The 18209-nt window shown below is 44.8% G+C and overlaps 1 protein-coding gene across 1 annotated transcript in view; it reads left to right on the top strand.

Moving 5' to 3' along the window:
- Positions 1–14088: 14088 nt before the first annotated feature.
- The window catches only part of T265_04661 (hypothetical protein), a gene marked incomplete at both ends in the record, with an annotated part of 18140 nt that continues 14019 nt past the window's right edge, over positions 14089–18209 (top strand). The window contains one exon of the mRNA XM_009169452.1: positions 14089–14653. Within this exon, the coding sequence (XP_009167716.1) occupies positions 14489–14653 (165 nt within the window). The remainder of the gene's footprint in view (positions 14654–18209) is intronic.

Below are 18209 nucleotides of genomic sequence, written 5' to 3'. Positions count from 1 at the left end.
TCCGCTTCGGTATGCGTTCCATCACCTTGTACAGAATGGTATTGAGGCCAATCGGCCTGTAGCTGCCGGGTGTAGATTCGCGTGACAATCGCATTCTTCCAGGCAAAGGGAAGATTGCCTTTGTCAAGTTAGTGACGAAACGCGGTTGAAATGTTTTGCCAGTGTGAACGACGTTTTATTCAGAGTCCCCCGCCGGACGTCGTCATGCCTAATCTTTGAAGGGGTTGGCGTACGCCTTTCTCCGTGAAGAGTAAGTTAATCAGAAGCCGTTTAAAGCAACACCTTCACGAGATTGAGTGCGACAATGTCCCTAATGCGAAATATATGCCTGCATATTGTTCTCTCTGGGTTGCAGATGCCACCACTGGGTAACTTGTGAGTCCCCCTTCGTGCCCCTAGAGGGGAATGCGACTGGCTTATTTCTTCGGCGGTCTCACGTACGTAAACAGAAGGTTTTTTGGGTGAAAGTTTGTCTCCAATGATGGGTGTCAACCAACGTGGTGAACTCAGCACACCCGAGTAATCATGCTACTATTTGCAAGTATTCAGTAAATTGCCCATATTATCCTATCGACATTAAGAGAGAGGACCATATCCGAGGTACGTAAGGGATATTTAGGCTTTTTCCAAAACAATGCACTGCACTCAGTTGCCTTATCCAGAAATAGTGAAACTTGCAAACCCAACGCCCCCCGGGTTTCTACTAGTGTTCTTTAGCCGTTAGGCGTACGTAGCCAAAACAGACCGGTATCATTCACAATGGCATGTGCATAGCGCTCCCTTTTCTCTCTGTGCAGATCGCAGGTCTTCGTGGTTTGGCCGCCTAGAGGAGATAATCGTCCCGGTATATCAGAAAGCTAATCCATTCATCCACAGCAATCAGGGGTAGACGATTTGGTGTCAGCAATTATGTTCTCAAACTAGATTTCACACAAATAGCAAATATGTTGGACGCTGCAAAAGGTAGCTGCATCATTCTCAGACGGGAATGTTGTGCTCCATGACGTTACTACACCGTTGTACTTACAGCTATATAGGGCAACGGAACTCCACGAAGTCAGCCGTTTGATCATTTTCTTGAAGAGAAACCAGAAATACTTCACCATTGGTCACTTATCACGTCCGCGCACCGTTGAATCAGAGCGTACTGGATCCTCATCTTTCGTGACTAGCGCCAAGGCCTGCGCGACATAATCAAGCTCATCGTTCCTTATCATTTCTCCTAGCTCTAAAACCACACCGAATAATTCTGCGGCCCCAAACCGAAACATGGGCAGTCACGTAGTTTATGCCTGCTCACCTTTTTTGGTAGCTACCTCATCGATTGCACCCATCGCTGGTCACGTCTCAAACTTCTGGATCTTCCCAGTGATGTGAGGAGGTTTTACGTTGACCACAATCCACAAATATTTACCCTCTCCCAATCCGTCTAGAGCACGTGGTGACCCTCAAAACGATCCTCCTGCAATCCAATTAAGCATCCATTCTTTAGCATTTACACCGTCTCATCCAGGAGATAATGCGTCTGCGTAAACTCAGAGCACACTCAAGAGGTTCTAAAGCTGATATCCTAACCTGTGCTGCACAGCCTCCTTTGGTGCTACGTTTCAACACTTGGTTGGCAGCCACATAGTCTACACTTTTGGGTCAATCTTGCCAATAATACTGTTCAGCAATTGCGCATTGCTTTCCAAAGCGTAGAATTCCCGTTCTATCAACCCCAGTTTGCGACCGAATCAGATATATGACCGGATCATGCCTCTCAACTAAGACTCCTGAGGAGAACTTTTACTCGGTGACTTCCATCACCCCGATAAGGGAAGAAATAATTCATCATAAATGCGAACATCCTTTCACCTGATCAAGGATGACAGCCCATGGGGATTCCACAGACCATCTAAACCTCCACAAAAACGGACTCATTGATCTCTCTACTAACCCGTATCTGTTTGCCATCGGTCCAGTCCGCTGTCTCCAGTGACGACTTGCCCCATATTATCAGCACTGTACCTGCCCAAGTGGATGTCCAAGCTTGCTCTGGGTGGCTTCCGTATATCTCCTGACCCCACGCCAAATGAGTTCATGCGCAACGCTCCTTTGTCTGGCGTGAGACTTTGATCGAAACTGTTGAGTGTCCGACTCGTGAGTCTCAGAAACGAGACCTATCATTCGTTAGATTACTGTTCTTGTCGTGATTGCAATAAATCCACGCTTTTCGGAAAGCGATCTTTGCGTCCTTTCTTTCCATCTGGTCAGGTTTTCCCAACACCAACTTTGAAATTTTTCTTCCCTCGCCCTTGTTCTCCAAACATTCGAGGAAAATTCCCCTCCCAGATAGCACCACTCGACTAGGGCATATCCTTTTCCCCCAACCTACTGACCACTGGTTCCCCAGAATTTTTTAAATATTTTTCAACTTCGCTCTCCGCAGTGGATGACTTCCTTAAATTTCCCAGACAAATATCTACTGTGTGTGAACTGCTACAAAGTCGTGATTTCTCATTCGTAGCCCCCTGAGAGATTAATCAACCTTCCGCGCATCTGTCAGATGCTTTGATGAGTGTCATCTTCGGTGTGGCCCCTTGCCAAAAACAAATGTGTCGCCTGCTCCTTGTTCACTATCTCCACGTAAAATTCATCGTTTGTTTATCGGAACACTAATGATCCCTGATCCGTAATCTACCTTGTTGCTTAAACCGACTGTTTAAACATACGATCCATCAGCCGCTCCTTCAACTCTCTTCTTTCTGATCTCTGTGCAAGTTTAAAAGGGCTAAACTGTCTCCTCGACTTCCAATTTTTCTGTACACAATAATCAAATAGACATGTAGCGTGTGGTTTGATTTCTCGTCAGTCCATTAACCCAACGCACGAACACGGATAACGGAGTGAGGCGCTGTGACCTGTCAAGGTATGTTCACAACTGTCAGTTTTCGAAATTACATGTAATCATGAATTTGTCTGAGTGCCGTGCGTAAGCTATACCAGTAAAGTTAAAGCGCCCCCAGTTGTTCTTGAAGGACAAATGAGGTACCCATGAATCAAAGGTTGCTGTGATCTTGGAACTTTCCTTGTAAGCCGATCGACCGATTCCATCTAGCAGCCCATCTTGCATAGCCATGCATACATGTATCAACTTCCCCTTCATGGAAAACAATGTCGGAGTTTTAAAAACGGTGTCGGCTCGCAAAAAACGAAAGTTACACGGCTTCAAAAACATCCGCAACAACTCATACAACTTATATGAAAAATTACAATTTTTAGGCCTTGCAAGGCAAACCAGAATGTGGCAAAGGCAAACGGTAGAACTCTCCGGATATGAAGAATCAAACAAAAATGACACCATTTTCTCCGTTGCTACGAGTGAGATGTACAACAAACCCGTTGCCGTCCAAGCATGAAACGCAGTCAAAAGTGAGACCAGAGGCAAATGGCTTGGTAACCAGGCTTTAGTCTGCCATGAAACTCTAACCCACGACCTCACTGCAGCTGCTTTCTGAGACAGTGTTCAAGGATGTTGAAGAATATCACAAATGCTGAATACCATGTGAGTTTGTAACCATTTTCAGGAAACATCCTCAGTCGTACATTATTATAACGTGTGATATAGTTGCATTAATTATCTCGAATCAGCGTTTTAGGCTTAGTTTCAATAGTGCTCATGCATGAGGTAATTAACACTTGCTACAGGTCGCATGGCAATACCTGCAAGAATCAATTTCTACTAATCTTTTCCCCTATACCCCCTTCATCATGGTAGAGGCCCGAAATGCGTTCAATGATTCAAGCTGCAGCTCAGAGTGCAAAATATTAAGCAGAGGTGAAAACGGCGATTACCTCATTCAGTCCAATGGTACACTCAATGTTCGCTATAGCTTCGTTGGCACAGCAATATCCAGTTTGGTGTTTGCAGTTTAAATGCTTTAAATGTGCGCGTCAACTGTCCAATCTTTTCCTTATACGTGCAATAAATCTGTGCATGAACCTCAAGTTTCCGGCTCTCCTAATCAAATCTCACCTGGTTGTGTGCAATAATTCACTTAAAATCTCCACGGTGATTATTTGGTCTCTATGTTTCAGGTGCCCCAGTGACTCAGGCTACTCATTCCATATCCTCAATGTCCGTGAGGCCTTACCCAGATATGCATTGTAACTCCGAGTTGAAAGCGTTTTTCGTCCGATTCTGAACAATACGTTTGTTGTCCAGCTGCTGTTTAAGCGTCGCCGCAAATGTTCATTTTCGGTATTCTTCTTTGTTGTTCATACCAGTGATCACGGTCCAGAACTCCTTCAGTTGCAACTTCCCTCAAACCTTTTCAGGTCTCTTAAGTGCCTTGGCATGCTTCCAAGTGTCTACAAGCAAGTATATTTTTGCCATTCAGCTGCTGTTTTTCTCCAAATGCGGCCACCTGCAATCGGTGTTTATCATACTATTTTTGTGTTGTTCCAAACCATTTCAATTATCCCACTCATCGTTGGATAATATCTATTATTATTTATTAAGAAGGTATAATACGGACATATTAATCATTTCATTGATTTTCCCTGTAAATCCGCGGTAACTTTCTTTGCGTTCTAACTGCTAACGAGGAACATGTCTTAAGTTATAACGTCGTTCGTTTTCACGCTGCTGGTTTCCCTCCCGTTTCGCTTTTACTTAAGGTCTGCTTATCCTTCAGTAACTGGTGTCATTCTTTGTTTCATGTCCATCATTGGTTGCAAGTTTGCCTTAGTCCTACATATTCTCGAGCGTCTGCTCTGACAGAAATACAGGCCCACTGAAGGTCGAACCCAGGGTTCCTTGGATGATGGGCAATCCTGTTACCCGCCACACCAACCTGGAAATGGGAAAGCCCTATTTTTATATTATCTATGTGCTGCATTTACCAGGCAGCTTTTGGCGAGATTTGATTTAGACGGACCTAACCGCGCAATCTGATTTCCACGGGATACTTGCTACCGCGTTGCGCCGCCAACCAAAAAACAATCCCTCACCCCCCAAACGTACTGATTGCTTCTTCGCCGTCATCACTTCATACGATCAACTCACACTGGCAGACTGCCCGCACACGTATGCTTCTACATCGTTTAGTGCTTACTTGCTGTTACTTCGAGATATTCCTGCATTCTCATTGGCTGCTTTACGCTCTCCCTAATTGCGCAATTATTGATTGCGCGTTTGCTCAATTCGCGATGCTTACTAGCCCATTTTTCCGTAGAGCCAGTTCCCGTCAGCCCTAAATACATCATCTGCTGCCCATTTCTGTCTGCTCTTATTGTCTACTGGCTACGAACCGCGTATAATTCAACGGTCGTAATCGTCTTGTGAGATCCACAGCAGCTCGGGTCTTACACGGGCAGTGTATTGAAATAAATGTGTGAAAACTAACTGCTCTTTCCCGTCTACTTGTTCGGGGACTCTGATGCTGGGTGTATCAATGGTTAAAGAGATTGGATAAAATGACCCGGTCTGGAAATCAGTTACGCGCCCAGCTCAGGTATTGTCCTGGCTACATACCTATGTAAAATAGGATTTCTGCGCCACCTCTAGAATCATGCGGGTTGGCTATAAACTTGTGCCCACACCACCGCCTTTTAATCTCGAATATTCGGCCGTGAAATGTTGGCAGCAAAGGCTAGCCTACAGAATATAACAACCATTTGCTGCACTGTTTATTCAGTTTAGGTTTCAGGAAGTTGCTACCCTTCGCCGGGCTTTGGTGTATGCACACAAGTTGGAATCAAACCATCAGCAGCAGCCCAAATAACTGCCGTATCGGCTTACCAAACGATAATTGACTTTCACGAGTCACAAATTGACATCTGTTCGCCGCAAGCGTCATTGTAAATTGAGTTTGTGTAACATAATACGTGGCTATTTCCTCGAACAGACGAAGTTAGACAGAATGCCCCACAGGTGATACGCAGCATAGGTCACATTCCTCTAAGCTGGAAAACCATGCAGCGGTTTAACCAGTAGTTGTATTCAGAGGACTGTCTCAAGTCTAACGGGGATTCTTTGGTCAACGTAGTTCAAAGCATGATAGTATAATTTAGACAGGAGGAATTCTCGCGTCCACGGGGGATCCTACTTAACTAAATTTGAAAAGAGCCTCTCTTTGCCACCTCATTTCGTGGCACATTTTCGATATGTATGTTTCCATTCCGGTGAAGGGAAGCGCACCCGGTTTTGAGGCCCCTGTCAGCCACAAAATTTCGCCTTTAACGCGAAGCAAGTTAGGGATAGCGTTACCAAGTGCTATACATCGTATTGTGTGTGCGTGAATTCGGTAAGAGACCCGCCGAAGGTGACTGTCAGTTGCTGTTCAAGGCGGTTTTTCTATCGTTCGGCGGCATGGACGGGTCACGTCAGTCTGTGTACTGAGTGTAGTCCGGTGTTAATCGGCGCTTTTTGAAAATTTCCAGAAGCCATTGCGGCCATCTGCAGTTTTTGGGCGAGTTAGGGTAAAACGTACGTTGTCCGTAATCTACGTTTTTCAGTAAGCCTGAGATAGGGACTGGGCATTCCCTACTCTACACAACCTATACTTTTCAGCCCATGGAGAGTGTATACTCAGTAAGGAACTTACTAGCGTCATTCTAGTAAAGGCGGAATTTTCACACATTCTTTGGTTCACGCAACATCCTTACGGCACACTTAATTTGCGCCAACTGAACGAGCTGGTAGTCTACGTGCCGAACAGATTTCAGGTAAATAAAATCAGTAATGTCTGTCTCATTGCGAGTAAACAATACTGCATCATTATTAAGCGCGATTTTGGTAGAATCCTGGTCTGCTAAATATATACCAGACTACAACTTGCGGGCACTATGCTTTTATCTGCAAAACTTTGCTAGTTTGGTAAAGCGTTCTATGCGAAAACACGGCATTTTGTCACATATTTGCGTAAGCAAAAATTGGGCCAATCTACATTCATGTTCTAATCAATCTCCCTCTTGAAGTTTTGGCGCAAATTCAACAGTGAACATGCGATGTTTTGCCGACATCCGCTCATAATTCGCCCAACAGATTTTAAACTACGAAAAATACTAACTGTCCCTGATGGAATAAAAAGATAGGCAATTAGATTCAAAATTATATACCAAAAGTTTGAGACCCATCTTGGCGTCCCAGGGACTTGCCGATGCTATGTATGCATTCCACATGAAAACTTCGCTTGAGGTATGAATGATTGAGTAGAAAATGAAATAAGGCGAGTGGTAAAAATATGAACATGTAATGGGGACTTTTCGAAAGGCGAACGGTCGGCAGTTTACACTTATGCAAAGTTTTGCTCTCGATTCGAATAAATGGGTTTTCGTATTGAGTATGAACTCATTAAAATGCAACATTATAGCGTGAACGTTTCACTGCAGTCACAGATTTCGTGGCTGAGAGCATTGGGCGGCTGAGGAGCACCAAGACTACAGAATTGGATTCGCATGTTTTTTGAGAAATCAGATACGATATCCTCTTCATTCTACACTGCGTTTGAGAAGGCGAATTAGACAATATTCACGCTAATTACGTCCGCGCAAACTCAAATTGGAGCGGCCCTTTGAGCCCTGAATATGAAAAATTATTCTGTGGTTGCGGAAAGCGTCCAGCTAAAGCAAAGAAATGCGTCACAGCTAGTAAATTATTTGTTCTTATTGTGTTCAGCATACGTTATATTTGGCTTACCACAAGGCTTAATCTTCACTGAGATATCGATCTCTCAAAAGTACTGATGGATGAACAGTTTGGTTGGTGAGCAGAATAAGCAGGCAGCACGATAAGATTGCCACTGCTTCCAAGTCCTTGCGCAAATTAAACGGACTGAAATGGTTCTGTGGGTAACACGCTCGCCTGGGAAATATTAGAGATAAAGTGAACTACAAGCAAGCCACCAGGCTGGGTATAGTAGTCGCGGTACCGTCATCACGACGCCGTACATCGGTTAGCGGACAGCTCCGCACATAAACATCTTGGTTAGGGTTGTCACTGTAGGTAGGATATTTTCGGGTTTCTCGAGGTTTCGTGGTAGTTCATTGCTGCCATTCAAATGAGGCAACAAGACAGCCAGGCTTACATTGGGACTCGAAATAGGAAAAAGTGTCCGGAAGGGTTGCTAGGACATACTTTTATGTCAGTTAGAATGCTGCCCGAAATTAAAGACAGTCAAATCTTGTCACAATTCTTAACTACTTCAATAAGGCGACACTGTCCGAATTCAAAAGCGACAATCGCTACTCACTTGCAGATAATAGGTAAGTGGTTTGACATATGTGAATATGAGGGACATGTATCGGCTAGATTGTGCGCAACTAAGGTAGCTTGGACGCCACAAGTGTTTCAAATTGGTAAACACGACCCGAGCATTGCAGGTTCATGCATTGCTCCCATCTGTCACACTAAATTAAAAACTAATAAAACTTCAAATATATAGAAGCGCTGCACCACACTATATCCCCAAACGGATTGAAAAAATACCTGTGATCTTATATAAGCTCTAATCTACCCCTGAGGAGTTACTGGGCCAACCAAAAATGTCCTGCTCACAGAATTACACATATCAGACGAATCATCTCAGAAACGACGTCCGTTACGAAGCTGTCCACAATCCGATGTATTTCGTGATAGCGTGGCACACCAACACCCAGTTTAATAGCACACCCGCAACTATGCGCGCAATCTAACCAATGCAGGTTCCTCACGACAACATATACCAACCACAGTTCGCATCAACCGCGTACTATTATCTGCACGTAAATACAGATAACCGTTTTTGACATCAGGCAGTGTTGCCTCATCGAGGTGGTTAGGAACTGTGACAACTTTTGACTGTCTGTCATTTCAGGAGGCATTCCAACCCACATCAGAGTGCTTTCTAGCAGACTTTTTGGACACTTTCCTATTTCGGGTCCCAAATGTAACATAGTTGTCGCGTTGCCTCGTTTGAATGACATCAGTGGACCTCTTTGAACCCTCAATGAACCCAAGAATAGTCTGACTACAATGACAACCCTAACTGCTTAATTAAGATGTGTGGGGCTGTCAAAACCCATGAACGGCTTCGCGAAGACGGTACTGCGACCGCCATACCCAGCCTGACAGCTTGTCTTAGTTCAGCATATCTCTGAGGTTACCTGGACAGGCGCATCACGTGCACCCACAAAAACCTCATCGTTCGTTCAGTTTGTGCAAGGACTTGAAAGCAGTGGCCATCTTGTAGCACCGGCTGCTTTTTATGCTCGCAAATTCAAAAGTTCATCCAACGGCACCATTGGTGGCCCGGTGTATCGGCGAAGAACAAACCTTGCCTTGCGCCAGATTGAGCGTAGGCTCACCATCAAGAAAAAAACTTTCCTAGTTGTGAAGAATTCGCCGGCTTTGACGGGTCGCTCGTCGCAGCGATAGAGGAATTTTTGATACCGTGTCGCGAATGGCGGATTCATTTTAGTTTGCACGCTCGAAAAGGACGTGATTGCTATCTAGGTCGTTTTGAGTTTAGTTCCAAACCTAATACGTAGACGAATACGCAATGAAACAAGCTTTTCTTTTACAAAATTCTCTACCGTGTTCATAGAGACAATACGGAGACCTATTGGCGGCACACTGCTTTCGGCTGAAAAACCTTCGCGAGTAAAATAAAACATTTGCCCCAAAATGTTGCATCTTGCTGCTCACGACAAAAGTCATTTTAATCAACCTTCATATTTCCTCAGGTCACCAAATTGCATCGCCCATTGAAGCAACGATACCCCTGGAGAAAAAATCTGGTGGAATACATTCCTAGCGTTGCTGAGACCCCGAAAGCCTAGATGGGACTATAAAGGTCGGACGCGTAATTTGAATTCAATTTTCGGTCCCTTTTAGTCCATGAAGGATACGTTGTAGCTTTCGAAAAATGCATAACATTATGCGAATGCTAAGCGCCGATAATTCGCAAAGCCACAGCCAGCCATTCAAATGCGTATTCCACGCACGCAGTGGAGTCCGAGTTCATTTAAACACATTGTAATAAAATTGAGCACGCACGTGGAGATTTTAGGGGCTAGAAACTATACCCCAGCCGCGAAATATATGTCCGTGATTATCAAGTATTGTGTGCATCAGGCTGCAGTAAGTGCTGTTCTGTTGTGTGGCTGGGACCTGGCCTGTTTGTTTTGCGAAACCCAGGCGCTAAATCGGATAGCCTCAGTACGATTTCCGAAGGTGCCCTCTGTTGGTTAGGTTGATGATGTGCTTGAGTATGTGATGGTTAAATCTTTCGATGAGGAAGACCAAATTGTTGATTTTAATAAGCTTTATTGTATCCGTATGAGAGCGCAGAACTTGAAGAATCTTGGGGTGGGGTGCTCTAAACGATCGAATTTGACACCAAGCGCCCCCTCAGGTTTCACTAGATCTTCGCTACAACCCCATCTATGGGTGCATTTTTGAGGATGCGTGTGGCCCATCGATCTTAAGGCTCAAGTCTACGCCCCTTATTAGCTCAACTTACAAGCATACACTTATGTTTAGCTTTAACTTCGCTGCGCCCAATAATGAATATGGTTGCCAGATCCCCCCATCGGATCATCGATGTTCACACGGCGTTTCATTATCACCAATTGAAGTGCTTAGCAAATACTGAGTTTGCCTTTATAACAGTAAGTCTCTAGGTTCAGCGCGGAGACCGACCGGAAATTATGGACAAAGGAATTTGTTAGTAAAACTGTGTTTCAAATGATATCGCGAGTCACCGTTGATTATGCCTTTTTTCAGAAACCCTGTCGAGTGAAACCTGAGAAGCGTGTCGACCACACATTGTGTTTGTACTGATACAACCAATAAACAGGAACATGGGTTGTTCAGGGTGGTTGTTGATTTTTTAGGCATGGGGTTGGCAGGTGACGATGCATGGATACGAAAGACAGCCGCTGGTTTTCGGGATGTTCTATTATGTGTAGTCGGGGCAGTATAGTCAACTACGAGCATGTGCATGGGCCCGGCAACTACTATATGCAGTCTCGGGAGGTGACATTGAGTATAGCTATGAGTTTGACGAGTCATCATTGGCCGTTGGACTGGGCTACTGGGCATAGTTGAAGCCTCATAATCAACGTTGCACATAGACACCTAGACACAGCCTAGCAATTGGGTTAAGTAGCTTAAGCAGGCCGTTAGATTGGGAAGTCACACAGAGTTGGAGCCTCATTTTTATTGGCCGTATAGGTACTGGCCTGATGTTTATAATAGGTAGTCGATATAAGCGAGAGCGCGCACAGTTATGGTATGACGGGCAATCGTCGGTAGTCAGGTTAGGACACTGCGCATAGTTGCGGTCTAATAGTCTGCGTCGCATACGGGCACTGGGCAAGTAGCTCCAAAAACTAGTCAAGTTAGGCGATACCGCGTACAGTTATGGCAGAAGGTCCATAGCTTTCCCTTAGTTTAGGTATGTTTAGGCCTCGTATTCATCGGTTCGCATAAATACCCCCGACGTTTATCATAAGTGGGAAAGATAAGCGACAACGCGTGTAGCTATTAGTGCGACAAATTGGTTTGGATTAGGTCGCCGGCCGATCAACCCTGCACATGGACACAGACCTAGCAGGTACGATAAATAGCTAGGTAAGGCGACATCGGGTACAGCACTCAGTATGACAGGCCGTCAGATTAGGCTATCACGCATAGTTGAGGCCTTATTTTTACCGACCCGCATAGATGACGGCCTGATATTTACTATAGGTAGCAAAGATAAACGGTATCGCGCCATTAAACTATGTTACTGTGCACAGGTGAGGCCTCATTATCAGCGTCGCACATAGACACGAGCCTAGAATTAACAATGAGTATTCGAAACGCGTAGAGTTATGAGTATAAGGGGCCATTGTTGATAACTGGATTTTGCCACCGTGCATAGGCCAGGTCCCATGATCAACGCCGCACACAGACACGGACCCATCAGTTACAATAAGTATTCGAGGTGGGTGACAACGGGCACCTTATGATGGCGACCGATTTATGGCGGTCACCACCTATTGAGCACCATCGTAACAATAGGAACGATACCTGCAGCTATCTCGTGGCGTTGTATTATCCACAGGCTAGTTAGGCATACCTATGAAAGGGGATCACCCACAGAGATTGCCCTCGCATCGCTGCTGCACAGTTCGCCTGTTGTCTAACAGTGTTACGTTTGATGGAATTTGGAATCCACGGGAAAACGTGTTGTGACCGGGCTCATCGAACAAATACACCTCATTTGTTAAATCTGAGGGGCATAGAGCAAACAAACGTCAATAACCGGTCTTCCAGGGTGAAGTTTGTACTAGATTTTCTTTAGATCTATTTATTCTCAATGAACACCGAGGAGTGCTAAAATACGCTGACGTAAGCTTTCGTGCCTTACTCGCGCAAACCAGTAACAAAATGAGGACTGGTGATAGTCCGTGACCTTGACATTTCGCTCACTTAAAAAAGTGTCACGAGCAGCATGTCGCCGAAAGGTGCATTTAGATTCGACTAACTCCACGTTTAAGTCACAATTTCAAAAACCTTTAGTTTCGGCGTAAACTATTTGGATGTGCTTCTAGTCGGCGGCCAAAGAATCACGCAAAGCGAAACAGCCGTTGAAGGTAGCGCCGTGCGAACAAGCCTGCATGAGATTTTCACTGCAAGGATATTCCGTTTATAGGGTAAGTAATGCCTCCAGTTGGTCGCTCACCCACCTGGTAGTGACATTTCGGCAACACTGCGCACCAATGAGGCTACGCGCTTCCATCAGGACATGTACTGATCAAAAGGACCTTTAAAGTCCAATGTTTCGTGTCGCATCGTTTTGACATTCGACTCTTCCCGGTAGAAATGGATGACTGGACTTCAGGTCAGGTGAGTGGGCATCGTCGACACCTAGCACGTGTCATTCGTGCGCGTCACCTAGGTTCCTTCAGCTACCCTCTGTCATCGACTACATGACCGTCCTGCATATTTTGACGGTTACCCTTGAGAAGTTTGCTGTTCAGCGACGAAATTGCATAGCTCATCAACCTTTGTAAGCCTTACGGTTCTCCTACCTCGCATGGTTTATCCGACGATAACGAACACGTCTTCCGTGATGATAACCCGAAACGTATTATTCCGTATTCGTGCAGTCACGCAGATATAAATAACGTAAAGCGTTCACGTATATTTCGCGCCCACAAGTACCATGTAGCTTCTAGAAGGCTCAGAGTATTTTTTTCAGCTATCGAGCTATCTGCAACTTACGTCCGATTTACGCATTTTTCGTTCTAACGCAATTCACGATATCGTGTTGCATTAGGTATCGTTTTCACAGTCGGTGGAGATTGATGACCTTGAGATTTGCTCAGTTAAACGAGTCAGCCGTACAGATAATTTGCAGAACAACTCAATATATGTAAACATTATTTACGATGACTTGGTGACTTTGAAAACGTCGTGGCCTTTAAGAATACAGTTCTTTTGTGGGAACACTTATCGGCGTACCGGAACGAGTATGGTTTTAATGAAGGTAAGCTAGTCCTGTCTGATATGAATTCTCCCCAAGCGTGCTGTCCTCTTTTAACTCTCCGCGTCATATCTGTTCACTTCTCCAGAAGGAGAATCGATTATCTTCCCTGAACTTTCTCATTTAGTATTGACAATGCTTCGGTCTTCCCAGTGATCTATATGCTAAAGTCCGTTTGACAGAATCAAAAAAATCAGGTCTGGGTACCCTGTCATCATGTTACTACATTACACTTCTGTTTCATTATTATCATTGTCATCATTACTTTCGTTATTATCAATCAAATAGTGGATGTCACCCATCACTATCCACCTGTACATTAGACTCCACTGAAATGGAGTCTAGCACCGTCCCCTCACTAAAATATAACTCTATAGAATTTGTCTAAGCTGTAGATCCTTGATTTGGATTTCCGCTGGCCAGTTTTCCAAAGCCCTTGGAAACGCATGAAACGTGGAATTAGCCAACCAGAATGCTGGCTTTTCAGCTTGCGCACCAGCCTAGCTTTGGGTCCGGGACGGACTGCGCGCTCCAATGGTTCACGATGAGTACAAACTGTAGGTTGGTCGTTCAGTCTTATTTTCTTCAGGTTTACGTCACCGGATACGTATTATATTCTGGCCCTTGGGACGAAGGAGGTTCTCCTTATTGACAGGATATCTCAGGATCTAAGGATCGAACGTATGTCACTAGTGTGGTGTAGAAAATCTGTTTCCAGAGGACCTAAATATAATACCGTCGGGCTTGGATTCGACGACACTTTATGGTCTGTGGGGGGTGGTTCGACTGTTATCCGGTAGCTTACTCGCTTTAATTTTTATGTTCCTGAATAGGGTATTATTTACTGGCTATTACTGAGCGAGAAAAAGTGGGTGATATTTTCGGCCATACCATATGGAAGATTACCCGGAGTTCCGTGCTTCCTTATGTTAAGTCTGATATTAATTTATCGGACATCCAGGTAATGGACTACTTATGTGAACCTGTACATGTCCCCTCGACAGACCCAAGACGAACGAGCATATTGTCAAATGCTTACAAATGTGCTCGAAACGGAAGGATTTTACTACTCGACTTCATTCGATATAACACATACGCAACAAAGACTGTCGGACACACCCCCTGAATTCCGCAACAAGAGTCTTTTCGAACGGGTATGTCTAAGTTACATGTCTGAACTACTTGTTTACCTGTTTTCACTTTTCTCTGAAAACGATAGCCGTGACGAAAGAGGGCGGCCACCGCTTGACCAGTCAGATCTACTGGTTGATAGTTAAGGCCTTGCCAACCGGAAGCGTTCGGTATCCCTTATAAATTCCACTGGATACGGACAATCAACCACGTCATTCCTGAAGCTGTGAGCACATACGGAATTAATCAGTATAGTGGTTTTCTATCAGTCAGACGTCTATTACATCATACGACTTACCAGAGTTAGGCCTGGTATCTCACCTCATTTATAATGACGTATCGATTCTGAAGCTAGACACCCAGTCGTTCGAACATCTAGGAACGAAGCGGTGATGAAATCAGATGGGGGATTACCGTGGTAGCAAACGCAAGCGGGAGCGAAGCAACTTCGGCCCCCTAGGTGTCCATACTGTTGTCCAGTCCTTATCAAATGATCTCGGAGGTGATAGCTTGTGAAAGATTTTAATGGTCATAATGAGGATGTTTAGGAATTTCCGGACCAGAATCTAACACTTGGACGTGGTTCTGAGGCTTGTTTGCGGGTGACACTGGCCAGAACCTCGTTCCACGAGGCACAACCATACCAGGAAGACCTTAAGGAGAGCGGTGACCCGTTCCACAAGGCTATATGAATTTTCAATGAGAGGGAAGTTAAACGGCCGGATACGGTAGGCCATAGTCCCCAATGCATGGCAGTCTCCCATCCTTCCCTATGTCATAAGCGAATGAACCTGTAGCCGTTTGAACCGAAACATACTGTCTTGTAGCTGGCTGTCTCACTTTGTTTAGAATGATTGTAGCGATTCTTCAGTGCTTCTGACAGATGAAATACTGCTCGTGGTGATCCCAATGAGAGGTCCACGACCTGTTACCATTTGAAGGAGCTAAGTTGGTTAATCGTGGCATTTTAGTCCCTCTGGTAGGAGGCAAGGTTGATTAGGTTATAAAACAGATCAATGGTGGAAGTACAGCATGATCGTTTGGGCTAACAATGAGAGTCACCGCACTAACTCCAGAGCCCTGCGTTTTCTGAAACTGTCTCACTCTTCAAGACAGGCATTAAAATTTCGGGGAAATGCTGACTTAGGGGTTCACTGCATTCAGAAGCCCCTGATATCAGGAAATTTTTCATACCAACTGTCTATATTTACTTTGCGGATTGGCAATGAATTTGTAAATAGTCGTGCAGTCAGTGCACGACCCTGTAATTCACACCTAGGAGCTTTCCTTAGGAGATCATGGAGTCGTACCCAGTGGTCTCAATGCCTGCTTATTTTGAGTCAACCAGGGTTGGCCTGGTAGGGTCTTCTCCTAGCCAAGCCGTTTTATCATTTGCATCGCTTATGGTGAGCTCGCCGTTTTCATCAAATATCAATTCTTTCAACAGAGCGAAGGTGATAGGTAAATAGATTAATAATTTTTCTGTTTTCTTGGATAACCCGATTGATTCATGCGGAGGTTTCAGCAAGTCTCATTCATTTGCGTCCCCAAACCTTGTCGACAGCCTCAGCATCTGTATTTCCGTGGATTCCAAGTGCGACTGCTTCAATGAAAGAAGGTTTGCTGTCTGCACTCACCGCGAGGGGATTCGGGTTTGGTTCACTTAAAATGTTTACAACTTCCAGCTTCGAATACAACAGGTTTGTTTGAGGCTTTTGGTTACAGCTTTCTGTGATTAGGTGTCGTGAATAGAAGTATTTGAAGAGGAGTGAACTGAAGGTAGTTAAACGCTTGCATGTAAACTACAGTTCTACCACAGTTCTACAGTACAAAGAAATACCTGGTTTGTTACGTTCCATAGTTTGGGAATTTCCATCAAACTTATGAGTATTATCGCTTCAGTGAATGGAGAACTGTTTTCTAATACAGCTGTTAAGCCAGAGTCGGCGCAACGCTCTATCCAGTATGGAGCGTCATGACTTGATGTGGGAAATGAGCAGCATCATGTGCTTATCTAGGATAACACCAATGGTCCCTTTGTATTATTTTTTCAACAGTGTGATCCTCGGTTTACTTGGAACCGTTTTCTGCTAACCACCTGGGCGGACCAGCTAGCTTCCGCCGCTTCGAGATTGTGTGGCGAGGGTGTCCTGAGAATGGCGACATGGGATCGATTTGCTTATTGCGTACCGGTTATCCAAGGATTTGTTGGTATCATTCATAACCCGCAAGGCGACAGCGGTTTGAGCAAACGCGGTGCTGTTTATGCAATCATCTCCCGTCGCAGTGTGCAGCGTGTCGGAACCAGATTTAACTCTCGCGGATTGGACCAATCTGGTCACGCGTCAAATACGATTGAGACGGAACAGTTGTTTGAAATGGATGGGAATCGCTTCTCTTTTGTGCAGGCGAGTTTCATTAGTTTGAACTTTCGATCCACGGCGTAGATTTCATAGGCACTACCACATTTCGACACTGAATGTTCTGATTTCGGTTCAAAACGTGCGCGATGTTTTAATGACTTGGACTTCCAATTAGTATGCGTTTCGACTTTTGAAACACTTGAACTTCCTTTTGAACTTTAATCAACGACGCTCCTACTATTCAAACACTTATCCAGTCCGGCGTACTCTAAGTTGCTGTCTACTATTGATAAGAATATCTGCTCCAGTATTAAATATTGAAAACCTCTTCTCGTTAACAAATCCAACAGTTTATTCCGTATTTGCGAACGGGATCGACTACCTGGCTTGTTTCTGGTCTGTCGAACAATCGAACTTCAGATAGTGGGGCGAAATGTTCATTCGCACTGATTTGAGCCTCGACAGCACAAGTCACCGTGTGAAGGTATCTGTACAATACTTATGTGACACAGGCATCTGGGATAAAGAAGACAGGAGAGGATGTTAGTGTTAGGAAGATATTGAATCGATGACGTCCTACAATGCCATCCAACCGATGTGCTCTTGTACGCTTTCGAACGTCCAAAATATGGTGGGAATGTGACGGACCGGATAGTCTCTCGCCTTCCTGAGATAGTCCGTCGTCTGTGCGGCGGAGGTTTTTTTACGCATGGCATACAGATCATTATCCCGTCAAGACCTATATAGTTTTTTATCATATACGCTTCTGAAGGTGTGTTTTTAGTGCGCATTCGTCACACGGACACTGGAACTTCGTACAAAAATACATCAGTCCATTCGCTGCCCAATTTTTGCAGCTTTCCTCCGCCAGTGCCGCTAAGAAGAGCTCACTCCCCTCATGTATCCTGTTTCGAAGAAATGTACCGTTCGATCCTGTGCATACTTCCTTGAGGAATCCCTGAAATTATCTGACTTAGGTCCTTGTTCCCAGAAAGTATCACCATATGCGTTGGCCCACGCTGTATCTTATTTTGTTATGCTTCAGCAGTGTTCACCATTTATCAACTCTAAATAGTACCACCACCGTCACGAAGAGACTGGACCTTATCGTGGTGTAGCGGTTTGTGTACCTCGGCGACCCATTGAGCTATACTGGGGGGTGTCCGCGCGACACTCACAGAGTCTCTCATACCAGGTTGGTCAATGGTTAGAGGTC

This window comes from Opisthorchis viverrini, assembly GCF_000715545.1.
Source record: "Opisthorchis viverrini unplaced genomic scaffold opera_v5_80, whole genome shotgun sequence".
NCBI classification, from domain to species: domain Eukaryota; kingdom Metazoa; phylum Platyhelminthes; class Trematoda; order Opisthorchiida; family Opisthorchiidae; genus Opisthorchis; species Opisthorchis viverrini.
Note: the sequence above shows the minus strand (reverse complement) of the source record. Positions and strands in the feature narration are given on the sequence as shown.